Raw genomic sequence first — 23,402 nt, forward strand, 5'->3', positions numbered from 1 at the left:
TTCAAATCCAGGCTCAGACACCAGGCATGTGCTTCAGGTTCTTTATCTGTTAAATGGAGATGGTCATAGCACCTACCTCCCAGAGCTGTTGTGAGGCTCAAGTAAGATAACTGGAAAGTGCTGAGCATGATGCCTGGCACAGAGTAAGTGCTGTATAAATGTGAGCTATTACTATTATTACTTGTTTTGTGTCAGAAGAAGAACACATTGAGAAAGTACTGGATTTTAGCATCAAGAACTGAGTTCAAATCATGCCTCAGATAGTTATTAGCTGTGTGAGCCTGGGAAAGTCACTTTATGTCTCTCAGACTCAGTTTCTTCATTCATAACATATGGATAGTAATAGTACCTCCCTCAAAGGGTGGTTATGGAGATCAAGTGAATGCATTTTGCTGGTCTTAAGGTTATATATGTGTGTTAGCTACCATTAATATTATTTTATGTCACATTTACTTCAAAATCTATATTCCCCCTCTACCAGTGAGTCTTCCCTTGTAAAAAGATAAAGATTTTTGGGGCAGGTAGGTGGCGCCGTGAGTAGAGCACCAGCCCTGGAGTCAGGAGGACCTGAGTTCAAATACAGCCTCAGACACTCAACACATATACTAGCTGTGTGGCCTTGGGCAAATCACTTAACCCCAACTGCCCTGCCATCCCCCCTCAAAAAAAAAAAAACCAAAGATAAAGATTTTTTAAAAAGGAAAAAAAAAGTTCAGCTATATCAACCAACTGTACGTGTAGTATTCCATGTCCTTACCACCCTACCTCTGCAATGAAGGGAGGGAGGAGCATTTCCTCAGCTCTTTTCTGGGGACAAGTTACGATTATACAGTATTTAATGCTCTCTCTTTACACTGTTGTTGGGTCAATTGTCTTTCTGAGTCTTACTTTTTTTTTAATCAATTAGCTGAGTCTCCCCATGTTTCACTGAATTTTTCCTACTTTATTCATTTCAGAGGATGACTATCCCCATGACATTCATGTATCACCATTTGTTTAAGCCATTCATCAACTGATGGGCACCTACTATGCTTCCCATTCTTTGCTGCCAAAACTAGTTCTGCAATTAGTACTCTGATCTGTAAAGGGCATCTTTGACCTCCTTCCATATTACATAAGAGGAATTGAAGGAAAAAGGTCACAGAGTGGAGAAAAAGTATAACAAATCACAGTGGAACTGCTAAAGGCCAGGAGATGGCAGCCCCTAGAGAGGCAGTTGTGTTGGCTATATATACACAGCAGACAGGGCATTGAAACATTACCAGGAAGGCAAAACTATGAAAAGGTCCCGGTCACAGTATTGCTGACCCCAATCTGCACTTGGGTGACCGACTATGTACTTTATATCTCTGCCTGGATATTTCAGAGGCATCTCAAACTCAATATATATAAAAGAGAATTCACTGGCTTGCTCCCTAAACCCTCTCTCCCTAACCCTAACCCTAAATACCCTAACCCTAACCCTTCCTGCCCTTTTTCTGCCTGGGCACTACCATTCTTGCTGATATCCAGGCTTCTTTTTTCCTTCCTTTCTTTTTTCTTTCTTTTTTTTTTTTTTGGAGGCAACTGGGATTAAGTGACTTGCCCAGGGTCACACAGCTAGTAAGTGTCTGAGGCCAGATTTGAACTCAGGTCCTCCTGACTCCAGGGCCAGTGCTCTATCCACTGCACCACCTAGCTGCTCCTGATAGCCAGGTTTCTAACCTCAGTCATCCTTTATACTCTCCTCTTTCACTTCCATATCCAATCAGATGCCAAGTCTTGTAGCCTTGACCTCTACTGCACCTCTTCTATCCACTCTCACAGCTACTCCCTCAGGCCTCTTGCCTGAACCTCTCTACTTCCAGTCTCTCCTTCTCCAATCTAATCCACCATACAGTAACCAAATTCATAACCCCCAAGCGTAGGTTTGACCCTGTTACTCTTGGATAATATAGTAACTGCCTGGTATTTAAAACCCAGCATCCTCTGACTCCAAATCCTCTCCTTCATCTAGTTAACTTTTCTGTCAAACTGGTCTCCTTGCTGGTCTCTCCATAAGTAACAGTCCATTTCCCACCTCAGTGCTTTTGCACAGGCTTTGTCTCCTGCCTAATATGCTTTCCTTCCTCACTTCTTCCTCTTAGAACCCCTAGCTCCCTTCAAAGCTTGAGTTCCACCTGCTACACAACTGAAATGACTGAACAATATAGTAACAAGTAGATATAAGTATACTGAGAAATATATGTTTGTATGTATATGTATACACACATATCTATACATATACACATACACACATATACACATGCACACATATATATACATACATGTGTGTGTGTGTGTGTATATATATATATATATATATATGTATGTGTACACCTCTGAGATAAAATATATATCACCCAATCTTTTAGGGTTGATTTCATGTTACTTCCCTTTACACACTCTACATTTGGGCCAAACTGGCCTGCATTTGATCTCAACTGGTGTCTGGACCACAAGCTGGCCCCCATGACTAGAATGCTTCTCCCTTCTGCCTCCTGGAATCCCCAAGCTCTCTACAATGCTCCAGCTCAAATGAGTCTTCCTACAAGAGGCTTTGATTGACTTCCCCAGTGACTGAGTTGTTAGTTGTATTTAACAACTTTGTATTTATTCCCTTTATACCTATTCTGTGTATATTAATATATGTACTTGTTTCTCCCCTAGAATGTAAACTCCTTGTGAGCAGGGACTGTCTCATTTTTTGCATTTGCATCCCCAATGGCTGCTATATGCCTAGCACATAGTAGGCACTTAATCAATGCTTGTTAACTAACCCCGAAATGACTTTGTATTTGTTTTGTGTATGTTTTTGTTTATTTACTTCCATATAAGGCTCCTTGAGAGCAACCACTGTTTCACTGTCTTTATATCCCCAGCACCACAGAGCTTAGCATACGGTGTAAGCTGAATTAATGCTTACTGATTGAATGAATGAAATAAATGCTTAATATTCTTTGAATGTGGTACTTAGTAGCTTAATGTTTGTTGAATTTAATCTAAATCCAATAATATGACTTATTAATCCTTGAAAGTGGTTTAGTCTAAATTTAGATCTGTTAAAAAAAAACACTCACTAAAAATTTCACATGGAAAGTCAAAGACAAGATGACTGTTCCATCTAACTATCAAAATATAGCAACTTGCCAAAACCCTCAAAACAATTTAGTGGATTGTTGAGTGGCAATTATCCAGGATTTTCCAAAGAACTAATGAACACGAACTATTTTCAGTAATTCTGTTTTGATTGTGTCACCTTGGAGTGGGGTGGGCCCCAAATTGTACTAGCCCAGCAGCAACACATATGGGGACAGGGGGGTGATACAGGATTGAGAAACAATTTTGAATATTATATTTTAAGGAGATGTGCATTATTTATTGCCAGGAAGTTGTTTCCCATTGAATATCAGTATTTCTTTTCTGCTAAATCAAGTCCCACTGGCTTATTATGGAAGTCTCAAAGCCTCAAGGTAGGTAGGAACAATGTTCAATCCTTGCCTAGGGTATAAAACATCTGAGTCTTGGTTCTAAGTTAGGGAACCACACTGTTTTTCCTCTCAGGTCACTCACTCAGAAGAAAAATTCAACAACTTTCTAAATTAAAAAGTAGGCTAATGTAACTTTTGTGGAATTTCTTTTGTAAATAAAGAAATGAAATGTATACCCATCCACTCTTTAAATTAGTTACAGAGAATATAAAATTCTATTCAATAAATTACAAAAACATGCTTTTTAATAGAAACAAGAAAGGAAGAAAGGGAAAAAGAAGGTGCAAGAGAGAAGAATGAAGAAAAAATTAAAAATGAAAAAAAAAACCCTCAGGAGTAGAGAGGTGCAGAGACACACAAAAAGAGATGAACAGAAATAAACCCCAAGAGAAAGATGAAAAAAACAAGGGAACAAACACTTACTAAATGGCTATCCATATCCCATCTGGTGGGAAGAGACAAAGCTGCTCTTGGAGGGCATGGGGGGGAAGGGGGAAGGGGGCAGGGAACAAAAAATCAAAGAAGTTTAAGAAACAAATTGTACTTGGCAACTTCAGGCATAATTCCATCAGCTACCACTTAGTCTGTCCCTTTGCAAATTATGTGACCTTTAAACAAAGAGCTAGATCAGACCTGTAGGCAGAATTTCCCTGTCCCTGCAGTATATTAGTCATTCACACTAAATATGTAACTGCTATAAGGCAATATGGCAAATCAGATTTTCCAAGTCATTCTCTAGCCTTACAAACTGATTTACCAGCCCTGCCTCCCTGCCCTGGCGGTGGGTGGAGGGCGATGTGTTTCACTTCTAGCCCTCATCAGCTGACAGCAGGACCACTAAATTCCAGGTGTGTGAGACCAGGGAGTGGGACGAAATATGGAAAGAGAGGTTCAGGGAAAGGCAGAACCGACGGCAAAGTCTGACACGTGTGCACTGTCTGACAAAGGCTAAGTCTGACAGCTGATCACCTGAGGATGCAAAGACAGGGTCTTTTGGAACCACTGCACCAGAACAAGGCCTATTCCTTAATCTTTTTATGTGTTCTGAACCCTGCCTCTGTAAGTCTGGTTAAGTTTATAGACTACTTTTCAGAATACTACTTTTAAATGCATGAAATCAAATACAGAAGATTACAAAGGAAATTAATTATACTGATATGCAGTTTTCAAAAAAAATTTTTTTGATAAGTTACAGACCCCTGGTTCAACACCCCTGCTTGAGAAGTACCTGTGGGAGACATTTGGTAAGTGCTCTTAAAAGACCTAGCCAGAAGTGCCATTCTTTTCTATACTAAGATTAAGGACACCAGCCTCTGTTTTCTTCATGGGAATAAGGTTACTCATTTTAACTCCTTTATGTGAAAATTTGTTCTCCTGACCAGGCCTGGATTTTGTTTGTTTTGTTTCATTCTTTAAATGTCTTTGTTTTATTTTAAGATTCACCAGAGAGTCAAGAGTTTTATTTTGTTTTTTAAATAACTGCTTTAAGCAGATTCTTAGAACTTTAGCAGAGAGAAGAGGGGGAGGGAGCACAGAGGGAGAGATCACAGGTTCACTAGCTAATTGTTAAAATATATAATTAATAAATACCTACTCATTATTGGTAGATCTGTTATTGGTAGATCTGTCCCGATAAAAAGAAAAGTGCTTTAGGCCAGGCACACAACTGATGAAGATAACAACTGGCAAACACAACTCAAATAAGCAACAGAATTCAAGAAAGTTCTAAGTAACAATGAAGACAGGAGCCAAATGCATCTTACCAAGTCAAACATTTATTCAACCCCGAGCCATTCCAAAGGCTAAGTAAGGACTCACCCATCTAGGGTGGCACTTTCATTGGTCACAGCCCCACCCCAATTCCACAATAGTTTGGCTAGAGGATTCCAGCCAAACTGGATCAATTCTGGGGGCTACTTAATCCAGACTTAGGGATTCCCAGGCTGAAAAGCTTCATCAATAGCCACAGGGAGGATTCCAGACTGTTCATGGTCATTTCAGAACTGTGAGAAATCTCTCACCTTCTCCTGTAGCCAAATTGTTATGGATTGGAATCCAAAGAAATGATCCAAAAACTGACAAGTCTTAAGAATGTAGTTAGTCCAGTTCAACTAGATGTTGGGCTCCCATACTAAACAAATACCCCTGTAAAGCTTAGCCACCAGTAAATAAATACCATGGCAGCAGATCAGCATAGCTACTTGATTTCAATTTCTCTAAAGGGTGATGGTGATCCAGTATAAAGCTTCCCTTTTTTTTAAAATATGAATTCTCACAAATGTATTCTCCTGAATAGCAGGATTTGGTTTTACAGTGTGAGCCAAGCCTGTCTTCTTCAAGAAGAGAGAACCACTAAGGAATTCAGTGGGTAAACATGTCCCAAATCTAGGGTTCTTAAGATGGGGCCCATAAAGTTTTAAAGAAAGGAAAACTTTTGAGCTCTTCCACGGCCTGTGACCAATTCATATTCTTCTTGGAGGCTTTGGATGTAGGAACTTTGACTTTGTTGTCTTCTTCTGGTTTTATGTTTTGATCTTCCTTGTCACCAAAGTAAGATTCTATAGTCTGACTTTTTTTCCACCGTTTGCTTATTTTCCCTGCCAATTACTTGACTTATTAGCTCTTTGCTAAGGTAGATCTCTGCTTCTAGTGTGGAGGGTGTACTGTCCCAAGCTTCAGGGGTTTTGTGCAGCTGCTTTCAGAGATAAATTTTCAGTTCTTCTAAGGCTGTATGATGAAAGGAGAAGTGTTTATTCCTCTCCTGGTCTGTGAGTGACCACAAGCACTCTTTTCAAGCTCCATCAACCAGCACTCCTCCTCACCCCACGACTACCACCCATGACTGTGACCCAGATCCAAGCAGGGCAAAGCAAGAGAATCCTGCCTCAGTGCCACCTCTGAGCAGCCTCAGGATCCCTCCCAATGTCTGTGAGCCAAGAGCTCCAGAAGCAGCCACAGCCACTGCAGCCACCACCCTGGGGCTGGGGCCATGGCTAGACTGTGCTCTTCTCTCAGACTGGTGTAATAGACCTTTCCTGTTGACCTTCCAGGTTGTCTTGGGCTGGAAATTTGTTTCACTCTGTCATTTTGTGGGTTCTGCTACTCTAGAATTTGTTTAGAATCATTTTTACAAGTATTTGGAGAGGTTTGGGGGAAAGCTCAAGCAAGTCCCTACTTTTACTCTGCCATCTTGGATCTGCCCTCCAGAAAATTTTTTGATAAATATATTGCAACATAATTGACTTCCTTTGTGATCAGTATTGTATTTTATGCACTTGAAAACAATATTCTGAGAAAAGGTCCATAGGTTAACAAAAACAGTTAAAAGCCTCTGTCCTAAAAAAAGGATGAAGAACAACAGGAAGATAAGGTCTTCAATGACAAGTGCCAAACAGACTGAGTACAAGGTCTTGATTTTAATTTGTTAGTCTCTTTCACAATAAAGATACTTTGCAGGTTCTTTTATGTGATAACCTCTTCCCTAAACAAAAGGCAAATAAAATTGTAAAGTTAAATACATGACTCTTTTCTATTAAGGAATGTCTGCCAGTCATGGTACTCTTGGAATTTTTGCATAGTTTTTTTTTTTAAAGTTTGCCTTCTCTCTAATCTTCTCCCTTCTAATTGTGAAATTGAGAAGAAAAAGTGGCTTGGCATCCACTTTTCTCTCAAGCGTGTATGCACTATAATGTAATTTAGTTCAATTCCACATCCATCAACCAATCGTGGGCTAAAGAAAATGGGAATCTTCAATTACAATTATTAATCATTATTATTATTAATAGGAATCTCAAATCACAATTTAATTGTTGGTTTCTAAATGTTATTAGTTTGTTAAATTATTGATCAGGATCATTTAGAGCCATCTGGAAAGAAACAAAGTCTCTCCAGTATTAAAAATAAAGTGTAAGGTATGATAGTTACCCAAGAGAAGAGGTGTATACAAAAAGTTATGCTTTCTTTTTATGTGTTTGATTCCAATCATTTACCCAGAAGAGAACAGTTAGCTATTGGTCTAGGTGATTTCAAGTCCCTTTTTCACCTCTGGAAAAAAAAAAAAAACAACTGTATGCTTATACCTACATTTCCATTCTAAGGAAGTTTCTGGAAGAATACAAAAAGGATGGGGCAGGAAGAAAAGAGAAAGATGAAATCTCAGTGGTTTAGACTAGATAAATATCACCAACTCCAAAAGAGTCAGTATTGGCACAACACTTTCCAAAGTGGTGCAATATCCGGATCTTCATATCCTGATTGAGCAGATCTAAATTCTTGTGGTATTGGACAGGATCTGGTTTTGTTATGTAACTGATGTTGATGACTTAGTGACTTCTTTGGGAGTCACTTCTTTGGGCCACTTCAGGTTAAGCCAAAAGTCTTAAATTTGGTACCCTCTGATCAGTTTTCCCAGTAATTTTTTTTTTTAACAAAAAACTGCATTCTGGCTTTAAATGACATACAGACAGTCCATTTCCAGGCAGATTACTGGCATAAACCAGTTGCCATGGTTTCTGAATAAAGTATAAGGATGTGGATTTTAACATTTGTAAGGGTACATTTGTTCTTTGAAGATTTAAAACCAGCTGTGGTTACAACTTACTTATAGACCTTTTCTCTTGATAATTATTTCTGGGCATGCCATTTGTTGAACTTTGAGCATAGCTGATACTCCATCCATTTTAAGTCATTAAAAGATTCAAAATATTCAAAAATTAGTTTGAATCTATCCAATTTCTGTACTACCTCCAGGACATTTTCTCCAGCCTTTTCAGTAAGAGGCAAAGAAGTCATAAAGTATAGGGAAAATTTTGCCTACCTTCAAAGAAAACATTTGATACAATTCTTTATAGGTCAAGAAACACAATAACTAAATTCCATTCAACTGAATGAGCCAGTGCCTAAATTATTACCACAGGTAGGTCCCAATTAGGGGGAATAATGAATTCTATGAAGTGGTCACATACAATTACCCTACGTTACATAATTATAACTTTGAAGAGTTCCAGTTCAAATTTGAATACATGGGACCACTTCATTTTCCCTCCTAATTGGGACCTGGCTCTGTAACCAATGCAGAGTAAGAAAAGGGGCAATGGGACTTAGTAGAGGAATGTTGCTTGGTGGCCTTGAAGTCAAGAAAACCTGGGTTTACTCACTGCCTGGAACATACATTAGCTGCATAACCACAAGCAAGTCAATTAAGCTGTCAGGAAGCACAACTTTTAAGACTTGGGATTCTGCTTTGGTAGAGGAAATTTCCAAACCAATGAAATTATATCTGCTCCTCCTCCACCAAAAAGGAAAATCTGAAAAGAGACAGAATTTTAGAATTGAAATGGACCTTAAAAATTATCTAGTTGAACCCTCCTCTCATTCTACACATGAGTAAATGGAGCCCAGAGAGACCATATAACTTGTTCAAGGTTCACTGGAAAATAATAGGTACAGCCCAGACTGTCTTGGTACAAATAATTCCTTCTTATCTTTAATCATAGGCAGTTAGGTGTTGAAATGGTTAAAGCACACTGAAACTAAAGACAGGAGAAACTGGGTTCAAATCCAGCCTCAGGCACTTACTGTGTGACCTTGGGCAAGTCACTTTACGTCTGTATGCCTCAGATTCCCTCTGGAAAATGGGCATGATAATAGTATCATGCCTTCCCCCAGGATAAGATGATCACCTGAAATCTCATCACCTCTCTGATTAACAGTAAACACTTTCTCAATTGCTCAGATTCAGGGCTGCAGGATGGAGCAGTAAGCTCTTCCAAAAAAGCTTCCTTTATAGAGTGCCCTAACTTTCCATTCTCCAACAGTAGGTGGCCTTGGTTTTTGACTCTTAGAGCTTCCTGCCCTTCAAACTCTCCTTTTCAACTCCTTTTTGTGCAGTCTTCCACCATTTAATAGCAGATTATAAACTCCTAGAGGGCAGGTATGGTCTTTTTCTTATTAGGATCTGAAACACTTAGTACGGTGCCTGAGGGCACATAGTTGGTACTTAATAAACATTTACTAAATTGAATGGGGAATTAGTGGGGAACTAGCTTTAGTAGCTAGTTGGGGTAGTGGATTCAGTGCCTGGTTTGAAGTCAGGAAGACCTGGGTTCCAATGTGGCCACTGACCCTGGGCAAGTCACTTCACCCTGTTTGCCTCAGTTTCCTCATCTGTAAAATGAGCTGGAGAGGAAATGGCAAACCACTCTAAGATCTCTGTCAAGAAAAATGGAGTCAGGAAGAGTCAGACAAAAAACGACTAAACAGCACAAGAATCAGAAATTCTGGCCTCTGGGTAGTGAGAGTTTCCTCATTGGGGGTGGGGGGAAGGTAACTACAAAGGTCCAGTCCATCAAAAAAAAAAAAAAGTTAAGGATTCTCAAAGGATTCAGAGCTGGAAAGGGCTTTGGAAATCTTAGTTCAACTGTCACTTTACAGAAGAAACTGAAGCCTAAAGGAGACTGTCAAAATTCTAACCCAGGCTCTGACTCCAAATACAGACTTTTTCCTACACTGCATCCTAGATTTCTTATTTTCTTCAAGTCTCAGCTAAAAACTTCACCTTTGCAAGTAGACATTTCCTCTCCCCCTTAATGTTAGTGCCTTTCTTCTAAGATTATTTCCAACTTATCCTGTATCTATCTTGTTTGTAAATAGCTGCTTGCATGTTATCTTCCCCATTAGACTGTGAATTGTTTTTTCCTTACTATATATCTCAGAGCTTAATAAAGTGCCTGACACATAGTAAGCACTTAATACTTCTTGACTACACAATGATGCCTCTTGAATTAGTTGATTTCTAGTATTCCTTTCAGTTCTAAAATCCAACAATTTTATGAAACATCACCTAACCTAAAAAAAAAAAAAGAAATTTTTAAAGATTGGTAATCTAGGGAAAAGAAATAGGGTAAAAGTTTTGTCTTGTCTCTTTTTTGCTACTGAGTCTAAGAAATTTTAATTATTTATTAAATAGAAGCTGAGATCAACTACTTTTCCTCTCCAAGTACCCACAAACTGATAAAAAAAAAGTCCCATTCCCAATATATTCACTTGGAACAAGATTTTATCATAATAAAACAATTTGGAGCACCTATGGCACTTATATAATAATGGAATTTTGCCTCTACGGAAAGATTAAGCACCCAAAGTTTCTTCACAAATTTTGGAAGGTTACCACAAACATATTAAATTACAGCAATGAATTTCACTGCAGACTGCTTACCAAGGACAGAGGTGTATGTTTACATTTTCTCCCGTCAAACTGCAGAGGAAATGGATCAGGTTTCTTTTGGATCAGGTAGTAAGTAGATAAGAAAACATCATCCAATATGCTAACGGTACATTTAACGAAGAACCTAATCAATGATTTATCTCAGGACCAAGTAGCATTTACAAAGAGGACACAGCAAGCTGAGTTTGGACCTGAGGGTAATGACACTAAACACACAACGACTTAGTCCACTTCCTTCATCGAATCAAATACAGTGAAAGTGGATCTGCCAAGGCATGCTTGCTACTCATTAATAAAACCCGACTATATATTTTACTGTGAGTATATAGTATCCTAATATTTTAACTGCCCAGTAGTTTTATATTAGCTAACTCAAATACCCATTGATATATCTGATCAGCTACTATAATTAAATTATGACCTTGTCACCTATATTCAAACAGCATTCTTCCAGAAATTAACCTAGTCATCTGTTTCTGCTTATTTGATATGCTATTGTCTGCGCATCAACTCCACTTTTGCAAATCAAGCAGTACACAATTAAAAGCAAATAAGCCGACAAGAGGGAAGGAACTCTAAAAGCTATTAATAGGGTTTTTTCTGCTGTTGTTGTTCCTTGTATGTTCCAGGCACTTCCCCTTTAAAGCAAAAAGGGACTGGGGGTGGTGGCTGGAAAAAAGTGAAGAAACCACCACACCATAACGTAAAGTTAGTGGTTTGCAATTTGCAACATTTACTGAATGCAGTAAACTAAATGCAGTTTACTGAGTGCCGCTTCAAAGCGTATTAAGAATGGTGGGCAGAGGGAAAGAAGATAATGCCTTGTCAGATTCCGGCAGAAAAGGCTGCAACTGCAATGTATCAAACACCTTCATCATCTCCAATGGGCAGTTCAGCGCGTCTTTTGGGCACCTGCCGCGCCAAGCCCAAAAGGCAGCATCTGCAACGCGGGCCAACTCAGGTGCTGACACTCCCCAGAGAAGGGCCCGAGGCTGGCCAGCAGCCTCGTCCCCATCCCGGCGTCAGCCGGGGGAATAGTCCAGGGACACCGAGGGGCGGGGAGACTGACATCCCGGGGGGAGTGCCCCGGGCTCGGGCAGCCGGTCGGGTCCGCGCGTCCAAGAGACACGCAGCACAAGGAGGAGGCGCGCAGCGCTAGCTCGGCTGGGGCGAGCTGGGGCGCTTGGAGATGCACCCTCCGGGGGGTACTAGGGAGACCCCCAGGAGAAAGAGTGAAGAAAGTAGAAGCTAAAGAACAAAAGCGCCCGGGGAGGGGGGAGGGTGGACAGAAGAAAAAAAATCGCCGGCTCCGACGTCCCTGTCCCACCTAGGGCATCTCCGCGGGGTCCCGTACCTGTCCTCGGAGACGCTGATGACTCCCTCCTCCTTGGGCACTATCACTGCCATGTTCACCACGTCCTGGGACCCTTCCACTCGCTGCAGCAAGACCGGCTTGCGGGTCAGCGCCTTCGGCTGGATCTCCGCCGCCATGGGAGGAGGGGGCGGGCCGGGGGGCACTGCAGCCGCCGCCGCGGGGCCCGGGCTGGGGCAGAAGCCGACGCTAGAGCGCACGGCCAAGCGGGCGCGGGCTCAGGATTGCAACGAAGGCGCGGGCCGGCGGAACGGGAATAGCGGCAGGCACAGATCATATCCCGGCTGAGCCTCCGGGATAACTCAGTGGCGCTCGGGGGCCCAGCAGCGACAGCGACAGCGGCGGTCGGAGGCGCCACCGCCGCCAAAGGGAGGGGAGGGGACGGACGGGAGAGCTAGGGAAGGGAGGGGGAGGGAGGGAGGAGGGGAAAGAGAAGGGGCCATCCCTCGGGGGCGGGGCCCATGGATGGTGGGAGGAGCCTTGGCAGCTGGATTTCGGGTGATCAACATCACTTCCGGGAAATGGGACCAGGACCAGACTAGGCAGGACGCTGAAGTCTCGTGCGCAGGCGTCTTTTGTACGGCTTCCCTTCTGCTCAAGCATGGCAGCACCGGCGCTTTCGCGTCTCGATTTTCCCTCGTGCGCATGTGCCCTCCTTTCTCCTCCCATTTCGCCTCCCTTTCACTCTCCAGTCTCTAAGTGGAACCTCCGGGCCCCGCCCTCTTTATCCTCCAGTGGAATTAACACGCGTATTCCCGACCCCTGGCGAGAGACGGGCTAGTCTGGGGCACCGCCCACTCTTGTCTCCCTGCTATAGGAAGAACCTGAGAAGGCCGGAAGCAAATGGTGCCCCAAAAAACTGGGACTAGCTAGACGCATTGCGCCGAAAGAAGCGCGAGCACGAGAGCATTCCTAGACTGCTCGAGGTCTCAGCCGCGCCACACTAGCGGAGAAAGGGCGGGGACCGCGTTGCTTCTTGGGATTTGTAGTTTCAGCAGTGTGGGGCGGGGTGCTGCCTCTCCTCCCTACGTTCTCGCGGCTGCCCTTACCATCCCTGCGGTTGGGGTGTCCCGGATCCCGGCTTCTCTAGCGCAAAGGTCTCCGCGCAGACGCTGACCTTGGGGCCTGACTAGGGAAGTAAAGAGTGCCAGTTTACCTCCGGGGGACCGAGTAGGAAGAGGAGGAGGGGATGTTACCCCTTGCAGGGTGGCCGTTCCCAGGTTCACCTCTCCAGTTTAGTTCAGCCCATCCAGTCTGCATCCAGCCTCTCTTAGCTTGCACCGTAAAAGCTGATCCCAGGGCGCTCATGCGCCTAATTAAATGATTAATTAGAACGCAAAGGAATGGAAGGTGCGATGGTAGAGGGAGGTGCTGTAGGGAGCCGAATAACCCAGCTGCGGTTAGTGAAATGTCTTAAAGTGAATGAAACGTGCCCACCATCCGTCTCTTGAAATTTTCGCAATCATGTCCTCAAACGTTTAATGCAATCTTGGCATTTGAATCTAGACAGGGCAGAAGATGGAGCAGGCCAGCCTGTGTGGGCTGCAGAAGCGAGCTGACATGTACATAGGGCTTTAAAAATAAAGAGCTTTGCTATCTACTTCCCCAACAAAAGATTCATAATTTGTAAAGCGCCAGGTAAATGTGAGCCATTATTGTTATGTCCTCTCGTCGACCCTTTTAAATAGGTTATGGGTATTTACTTGTCCCGCTGGAGCCTAGATGTGGGCAGAGAAGAGAAAAGCTCTTGGAACCGGCAGCTGAGAGAGGCCATTATGTAAATGCAAGTAGTCTTTTACTCTAGTTCTTGCTTAAGCGGTTAATTAGAAAGCCCAAGAACCGAAGGTCCCAGAAAGGTTGGGTTGGGGAGGGAAAGCAAGTTTTAGATAAGTGCGTTGAAACTGGGTTTGGTTGGGTGTCTGAGATGAACGAAGTGTGTCCACCATTCATCTTTCTTGAAATTTTCGAAATCACGTCTTCACTTTGCTCCCTTCAGATACTGCTTCCCAGGGGTACGTTGTTTGAGAAGTTCAGGGGCTCATTCCCTTGTTCAATGTTCAACCTTGCTGTTTATTACAATTTTATACAATAATATACGCTACATACAATAGTGGGAAGAGAGGTGTGCTGAAAGTTGTAAGTCACCTGTGATGGCTTGGAATTGCTGAGTTTGGGCCATCTAACCGATGATTTAGATGATAATTAGGTTCCCAGGCAAGTCAATAAAAGACTATTTAATCTGTAAAGTATTTGAAGTACATCTCAGTAATGTTTAACAACTAGCCCTCCTTTCTATTACCATTAGCGACCCCTTAATTTGGGCCCCCATTATATGGTGCTGTCTTCCTGAGTCTAGAAGAGTGAACATCCCCTTATCTAAGCCCTCTGCCACTTTTATGTCATTTTACCACTAGAAGATTAATCTTAATGTTTAATTGCATATAAATGCGTAATGTCATTAACCTGCTCAAAAATGTGGTACCAGGTGGTACTTGGGCCTGGAAGAAGTGAGAAGGAAGGGGATGCTTCCATATCTCTTCCACTTATATCAACTCAGTTTTATACCACTTTTCCAAAGAACCAGCCCTCTCCTGAGTTTCTTCATTACAGCTTCCCCTAATCTGCCTCCTTTCCTTTCAGGTCTGGGAAAAAGTGGAAGAAAACTGGCTGGAAGAAGTTCCCTCTTCCCTCTGGACCATATTAACAGCACATTAAGGAAATTTATTTAGGTGGAAAGACGTAATGGAGTACTTTACAAGATTAAAAGGGTATAATTTTCCTAAATTGTAAAGGTTCTTATGACTTGATTACAGGAACTAAGCCTTCCTCTTTTTTAGTTCCCTCTTCCCTCTGGCCAGACCTGTTTCTACCAGGCCTAGGCCTGAGAGTGAACCTCTTACTTACTCCCAGATTCATCTGGGCTGTTTTGAGGTGATAAGTATTCAATATAAAATCTGAGTTCCCACCTACAATACAGTAAAATACATTAAACATGTATTAAGCACCTATTATATGCCAGACCCTGTGTTAAGTGCTAAGGATACAAATAAGAAAAAAAAGACAGTCCCTGTCCTCGAGGAGTTTACAATCTAGTGGCTGAAGACTATGTACAAAAGGAAGCTGTAAGCCACTCCCACCCACAGGCTACCCTGTGAGGATGATGATAGTGGCATCGAAACCTAGCAGTCAGCAGGTGGAAAATGAAGAATTGGCTGGGCTTCTGGGCCCTCTTTAAAGGTAAGGGATAGCATACTAATATCTTAGTAGACATCTTACTTACTAGACATTAGTATCTTCCTTATCAAACATTAGTATCTTACTAAGGCAGCTAGTTGGTGAAGTAGATAGAATGTTGAAATCTCCTTTGTATTCCTAGCAACATTGTACCTGGCACAAGGTTTTATCATTTAATAAATGCTTGGGGATTGACTGACTGGTGCCATTTAATTTTTAAGGCCATTCCTGGGAGCCCCTTGGTTCAGAATGGAGAATGAAAGTTCTTACCTCTGCTCTGTATTAATCATCTTAGTCCCAATGGACACTAAGTTTGAGGACACCATGCCCTACTTAGTTGTCTTCTTTTTCTACCTCAACCACAGTTCCACATCTGGCTTCTTTTATCTGTGACCCTGCCCCCCAAGTTTATGCTCCTTCCTAGGCTCTTGATGTCCCATTTCTGTTTCCTACTTTGGCTCTCACTGCTTAGCTATGGCTTTCTCTAGTCCTTCTCTCCATATAGCTACCATATACATTTCCTCTTCTGAGCTCATGCCTCCTAATGCAGTTGTTAAGTCCAGCACAAGCCCCTCAAGGAGAGTCCCATATGCTAGAGATTTTATCAAAGAATAGTCACTCTCCTACCTTCAACTGCAGATAGATGGAGCTGCCCTGTATGGTGTCCATGAGAGACACAGGCAATCTCCACCCATGTTACAATTTATATTAATTCATTTTTAATTTCCTTGTCATGGATTTAGCTGTCCAGAATACCCTCAGTTAGGAAATGGGAGTGTAGGGCCCAAGCAGACACTTTAAAACCTCCATAGTACCTAGCCCCAATCTGTACTTTCCATGGGATTTCTTTCCAAGACTGCTAGTCTTCAGAAGTCCTTCATGCCCACCTTTTGACTGCTATCAAGGAAGACATATTCCTATCTGGATCCAGAGTTTATTTGCCTGACTTCTTCCCTCAGCCTCATCTGGATATCTCTATCATCTGATCCCCTGAAAACTACTCTCTTGCCCCATTTTCTCCCTCCAGGGTAGATAAAGCTCAATGGAGGCAAAACCAGAAGGAATCTTTCTCACCAACTAGGAGAGACTGGTTGCTAGAGTGGAAATGTGAAAATCATAGAGGAAAGGTATCATTCTGCCTTGGAATTTGTGATAGAGAAGAGACAGACCTAGACATTCATTATATTTCAGAGTATTAGAAGAACTGGCAGATAAAACTGGTGAACTATTCTCAGTGACCTTTGAAAGATGGTGGAGAATGGGGGAAATGCAGTGGGACTAGAGTGAAGCAAATGTGCTGATTTTCAAAAAAAGAGAAAACAATGCCACCTAAAAACTATAGGGTCTGTAAACTTGACTTGGATTCTAGGAAATATTTTAGAATATATTATGAAAGGAAGTTTAGTGACCATCTAGAAACGGAAATGTTGATATCAAAAAGCCAACATAACTTCATTAAGAATAGGTCATGCCAGAATGACCTCATTTCCTTTTTTGACAGAATTACTAGACTGAGAGATCAGGAGAATGCTCTAGAGATAGAGTTTACCTAGATTTTAATGATGCGTTTGACAAAGCCTCTCATGCTATTCTTGTGGACCAGATGGAAAGATATGGGCTAGATCAGTCGTTCTCAAACTTTTTGGTCTCAGGATCCTTTATACTCTTAAAAATTATTGAGGACTCCCCTCCAAGAGCTTTTGTTTATGTAGGTCATATCTAATATTATTTTAATATGCTTAAATAGGATATTTTAATATATCATGTCAATATCATTCTAATATTTGTTGTAGTTTTTCAGTTGTATCTGATTCTTCATGACCCTGTGGACCTTACTGTCCGTGGGGTTTTCTTGGCAAAGATACTAGAGTGGTTTGCCATTTCCTTCTCCAGTGAATTTTTATTTAATATTTAATTTTAATTTAATATTCACCATATTTGAAATTAAAAGTCTTAGTATTTATCATGAAAGTAGTTTTGACCCCAAGAATCCCTGAAAGGGTCTTGTCATCCCATGACCATACTTTGAAAACTGTTGGACTAGATATTATATGAATAAGGTTTGGAAATGATTAGCAATTTTATCAATGTCTTCAATAAAAGCCTAGATGGTATGATTAACAGATGACAAAAATTTAGGAGGGAGAGCTAACACATACCAAGTCAGGGATCTAAGAAGATCTTGGTGTGATACAGCAGTGGGCCACATCTAATGTGATCTTATATAATAGAGAGTAATCTCTAATATATATATATACGTATACGTATATATACGTATATATATATATTAGAGTATATCTCTAATCTGTTATATAATAGAGAGTAATGCAACACTTGCATTAAAAAAATCAGCTTCACAAGTACAAAATAAAGATTAGGCAGCAGTTCATGTGAAAAACATCTGGGAATCTGGGGCCTACAAGTTTAATATGAGACATCAATCAGAGCACATCTGGAGTATTGTGTATGTTGATAAGCTGGAAGTTGTCCAGGGTAAGGGTACCAGAATTGTAAAGGGCTTCAATTTCATTCTATATGAGAATCATTTGGAAGAACTAGAGATTTTTAGCCAGGAGAAGACGAAACTTAGGGGGGCATATGATGGTTGTTTTCAAGTACTTTGAAGGGCTACCAGATGTAGGGGGGAGGGGAGATGGGAAGGAGGGAGACACTTGCTCCACCTGGCCCTAGAAGGTAACTGATTAGGCTTGTGGAAAGGAAGAAATTCTGAACAGTTGGAACAACCCCAAAAAAATAATAAGTGTTGCCTCATAAGGCAATGTGTTTCCCCTCATGGGAGTTGTTAAAGTAAATAATAACAATAATCAAGATATTAGGAGACACTCTGTTTTCCAGAACTAAGGCCCAGCAAGCAAACTCTGCCCTGAGCTTGGCATAACAACAATACTATAATAATCCTGGCCTTTATAGAGCAGTTTACATATATTAACTCATTTGATTCTCTTAAGAGCCTGGGAGGTGTTATTATCCTCATTTTACAGATGAGGAAATCAAGGCAGAGAAAGGTTAAGTGACTTGCCCAGGGTCACACGGCTAGTGTCTGAGGCAAGATTCAAACTCTGTTCTTCCTGTGGCCAAGTCCAGTCCACTATACACTGCCCCATCTAACTGCCTATCAAAAGACTGGATGACCGCTAATCAGATATATTGTAGCAGGAATTTTTGTTCAATTATGGTTCGCTTCAGCTGAAGCAAATTTAATGAGCTACTCTGGCTCTTGATAGTGAAATCTCTTCCATCTTCACCTTGTGGGCTTCCCCATGTCACTCTAGTGAATCTCGAGATGCCCACACAATAACTTCTCCTAAATAAGGTGCTGCAGTGGATAGAGCACCAGACCTGGAGTCAAGATGACTCATCTTTTGAGCAGGCAGATTTCAGGAAAACCTGAAAAGACTTACATGAACTGATGCTGAGTGAAGTGAGCAGAACCAGGAGAACATTGTATACAGTAAAAGCAACATTGTATAATGACTGACTTTGTTAGACTTAGCTCTTCTCAGCAATGCAATGATCTAAGACATTTCCAAAGGCTCATGACGGAAAATGCTATCCACACGCAGAGAAAGAACTATGGAGTCTGAATGCATATCGAAGCACACTATTTGCTCTCTCTTTTTTTTTTCTTTCTCGTGGTTTTTCCACTTTGCTCTGATTTTTCTTTCACAACATGACTGATGTAGAAATATTTCATGACTGAAAGTGACCGAACAGCAAGAAGTAATAAGAGCTGGAATTTAGAGAACACTTTGAGGTTTGCAAAGTGATTTACATCTGTTAACTCTGGTACCCACAACAACCTTGGGAGGTAGGTGCTTTTATTATCCTCATTTGACAGACAAGGAAACTGAGGCAGACAAAGATTAAGTAATTTGCCCAGGGTCACAACACAACTAGTTGAGTGTCTGAGGCAGGGTCTGAAGTCACGTCTTCATGACTCCAAGCTCTTGTGCTCTATCCACTGTATAACCTGTCTGCTAGGAACTTGGGCCACTCCCAAGGCCCTGCTCAATCTCTCATTGACTGAATTAAGCTGATAATTAGCCTTAGCATGCTAAGGCTAATTAACATCAAATACTTTTGCTTTCTTCCAGCTTTAGAATCCAACCCTATCTCTAAGTTCAAGGTTCTGAGTCCCTGGCTCAGGGTTTGGTGCTTCCTACCTGGAGGTGAATCCTGGAGATGACATCTTTAAAAAAAAATCATAATTACTAACACAATGAATAGGCACACTTTATCTTTTCATTCCCCTACCCCAATATCTGAGCAATGACATATCACTATAGACCTTCTAAAATCTGACAACAACCACCCCTTTTTATCTTTAACACGTCTCTCTTTTTCTGTTTTCTGTAGCCCTGGCAAACCAGAATCCTCCCAGTTCTCAAAATGGGCTACATGCTTTCCTGCTGATCATTACTTACAGCATGACTTGGGGAGAGAGGGAATGATCACAGAGAAGACCTGAAGAAGAAAGAAAGGCACAGGACTAGGGGCATAGGACAGAAGGACCACCTTATCCTTTACCTATATAGTAGGTGCCTACCATGAGCAGAGCCCTATACCAGGCTACAGTGACTTAACAAAGAGCTCTAACAGTATTCACTCATTGAACTTTTAGTCTAGTAAGTGATATAAAGCTGTATTTTAGTTCTCACTCAAAGCTTCCAAGGATCTTTTCCTTTTTTTTCTCTATGTAATCCCACCAATTAACACAGTACCTTGAAAATAGCAGGCACTTGATAACGCTTGGTGAATTTAATTGTATCAGCCAAGTACATGTCTAATTCCTAATCCCTTGAGAAGTAGAGCCTAGCAGTGGACATTAGGATAGGCACCTATCTATCCTATGAGATCTGGGGCCATGTGAGAAGTTAGGCATTAGGGCTGAGAGGCAGCAAATGGGATTTCCACAGCTATAAGGTTCAAGGAGAAAGAGAAGAGGAAAATCTCAAGCAGAAGCAATGGGTAGGGAATAAGAGTTCCTCTACCGAGCTAGTGGCGTTTCCCTTGTGCTAAATTGCATGAGCATAAGGAAGCTGGGACATGGGTATTTTGGGGAGCTGCCTCTACCTAAAATGCTAATTAGAAACCTTAGATTGTTGGAAGCCAATATGAGCTAGTAGTATAATAGTGCCTTGATCTGGTGCTGCTCATCTACCTGACCTGTAGGCTGAAGGTGGGGTTTTCGATTTAGAAAACTAGAGACTGCCGGCCTGGAAGCAAAAGGAGAAAGGAAATAGGGTTGGCAGGAGAAACAGACCTGCTGCCTGAGTTCTCAACCTATATGTGAAGGTCCATATTTTATTCTGCTCAGGATCTTTTCCAGAATGATATGGTCATTCCAGCTGTAGTAAACGATGTTTGATTGAATTCATAAAAGTATAGAATGAGACCTCTGAAGATGAAGAGTTACTTAGTGGGGTAGCTGGGTGGCCCAATGGATAGAATGTTGGACATGGAGTCAGGAAGATCTAAGTTTAAAGCCAGCCTCAGATACTCAGTAGATGGGTGACATTAGGTGAGTCATTTAACTTCTGTTTGCCTCAGTTCCTCATCTGTAAAATGGAGATGATAATAGCACATACTACCCAGGATTTCTAGGAGAATCAAATGACGTAATTATAAAACACAGTGCCTGGCATAAAGTAAGCGCTATATAAGTGTTAGCTATTATTATTATTATTAGATGTGAGGATCAGATGAGATATCTGTAAAATGTTTTGCAAACCTTAAAGCACTATATTAATGCTTTAAGACCTTTCTAGACTTCTTACATCTTAGATCCCTAACCGCACTCCCCGCCATGAACTCTTCAATCTATTGACAGTGGATTCCTTGTTGTTTCACAAACAAGACACTCTGCCTCTTAGTTTTAGACTTTTTCTCAATCTGTCCCCTGTACCTAGAATGCTCTCCTTCTTCAACTCTATCTCCTGGCTTCCCTGGCTTCCTTCAAGTTCCAACTAAAATGCCATCATCTACAGGAAATCTTTTCCAACCCCTCTTAATTCTAGTGCTGATTATGAGTGTTAGTTATTTCCTATTTATCCTGCACATAGCTTGTTTGTATATATTTGCTTGTTGTCCCCTCTCCTTAGATTGTGAGCTCCTTGAGGGCAGGGCATGTCTTTTGCTACTTAGCACAGTGTCTGGCGCAGAGTGGGCACTTAGTGATTGAACCCAGTCCAGACCACCTGCATGGATCTTGAGCAAGAGTGGCCCCTCAGGAAGAAGGACTGGGGGCTCCAGCTCCTTGGATCCACCAGCATTTCTCTGTGCTGGAAGAGTAATCCCATATAAATGTCTTTTATCAAAGAAGCCTCTCTTTGAGTGAAATTGGTAGGACCAGGTTAATTTCCTTTTTCCTAACAGCAAATGACATTTTTTAAAAAACTGCTTTTGTGCCAGAAGAGCTCAGTACTATTCTTTCTTCAACCACTATTCAGTGCCTTGAAGAAAGAACCAAGCACCAAACACAGAGAAAAAAGGATTGCCTTGACAAAGAAATAAAAAGCAAAGGGCAGATGGAGAATGGAATAAATTGAAGACCCAAAAAGAAATAGAAGCCAAGATGTCATTGATAATACAAATTGCATACCTTTTAATATTGATCTTTTTCCATTAAATCCTTAAAGGATTATTTGGACTTGTAAGGTATACATTCTCATTTCCAGGGCTTAAGACCCAAAAGATTTATGTCATAAGCTACAAGATTAAGTACTTTAAAAGAAACCTATATCTAATTATTTTTTTTGAGATTGGCACAGAATGAAAGGGCTAGAAAGTTCACTTTTTGCTAAGATGATGAGGAAGTATCGCATTAGGAGTAGAGAATTTTGAGTTTCTGAATATTGGAGAGAAAAACCCAATAGCAAATGCTAGATCTCTGACATCTCAAAAGTAATCTTGAAGATGACTTGCTTTCATGAACAAGAATTCTGGAAAGTTAATCTTAACAACAACCACCCTAATGATACCTGGCATTTAAATAGTACCTACAACGTGCCGAGCGCTTTAGAAATATCTCAGTTGATCCTCATAACAATCCTGGGAGGTAGATGTTATTATTATCCCCATTTTATAGCTGAGGAAACTGAGTCAGAGTTTAAATGACTTGCTCAGGGTCAGACAGCTAGTATCTGAGGCCACATTTGAACTCAGGTCTTTCCAACTCTAGGCCCTATTCCATTGTGCCACCTTCATTGCCTAGAGAAGAGAATATAAGAAATGGCAGAAAAAGAGTAGCCAACAATAATAGTAGTTAACATTTATATAAAGATAGGGACTGGACCCATGATTTCATTGGCACAGGGAGCTCCCAGGTGAGAAAAAAACCTTCTGCCCATACCGGTCAAGACTTCTTTGCACCTAATGGTTTTAGAGTTAATAAAGGGCCACTAAACTGTACATGAGGATCCCCGTGGGTGTATATTGACTTAAACACATATTTACATTATCTGTGTACTATTGTATTTTTACTTATTTTGTAAAATATTTCTCAATTACCTTTTAATCTGGTTCTGTTGCACTCAGTTTTCCAACTGCATCCCTTGGGTGTTTGATATCTCTGGTCCAGAACCCTGAGGGGTTAATTGGTTTGCCCAGGGTCACACAGCCAATATGTGTCAAAGAGATTTAAATTCATATGTATCCTGACTTCGAGGCCTGCTCTCTCTCTCTCTCTCTCTCTCTACTACATCATGCTACCCCTCAAAATTTGTCAATTACTTTACATACATGATATCATTTGATTGTTAGAAAAAACATGGAGGGAAGCAGTATAAGTACCAGAGCACCAGAGTATCAGAGGGGTCCAGAACTGGATAACCTCAAAAGCCATCTAGTCCATTTTACATAGGAAGAAACCAAGGCCCATAGAGGTCTTACACAATTAACAGTGCCTTACACATAGTAGGCCCTCAATAAATTTCTTTTGGCCAATGAATTCTTATTGAAAGTCATTACCAGTAGTTTTATTTTACTATGGAAAAACTTGTACCAGATTTATTCTTTCATTGTTATTCCTATAGGCATGGCC

The 23,402-nt window shown here is 41.3% G+C and overlaps 1 protein-coding gene and 1 long non-coding RNA gene across 3 annotated transcripts in view; both read right to left on the reverse strand.

Annotated features, from left to right (window-relative positions):
- Window positions 1-12,606, reverse strand: part of WDFY2 (WD repeat and FYVE domain containing 2) — a 148,515-nt gene extending 135,909 nt beyond the window's left edge. The window contains exon 1 of one of the 2 annotated variants that reach the window (XM_036742461.1): window positions 12,089-12,606. In XM_036742461.1, the coding sequence (XP_036598356.1) occupies window positions 12,089-12,225 (137 nt within the window). In that variant the 5' untranslated portion in view covers window positions 12,226-12,606. The remainder of the gene's footprint in view (window positions 1-12,088) is intronic. The other variant, XM_036742462.1, reaches the window with a different exon arrangement.
- Window positions 5,265-8,795, reverse strand: LOC118835269. The gene is made up of 2 exons (XR_005009493.1): window positions 8,666-8,795; window positions 5,265-6,236 (listed from the first exon to the last, which is right to left on the reverse strand). It is a non-coding gene; the product is annotated as an uncharacterized LOC118835269 (long non-coding RNA).
- Window positions 12,607-23,402: the final 10,796 nt, after the last annotated feature.

Source organism: Trichosurus vulpecula, chromosome 2 (genome assembly GCF_011100635.1).
Source record: "Trichosurus vulpecula isolate mTriVul1 chromosome 2, mTriVul1.pri, whole genome shotgun sequence".
NCBI lineage: Eukaryota > Metazoa > Chordata > Mammalia > Diprotodontia > Phalangeridae > Trichosurus > Trichosurus vulpecula.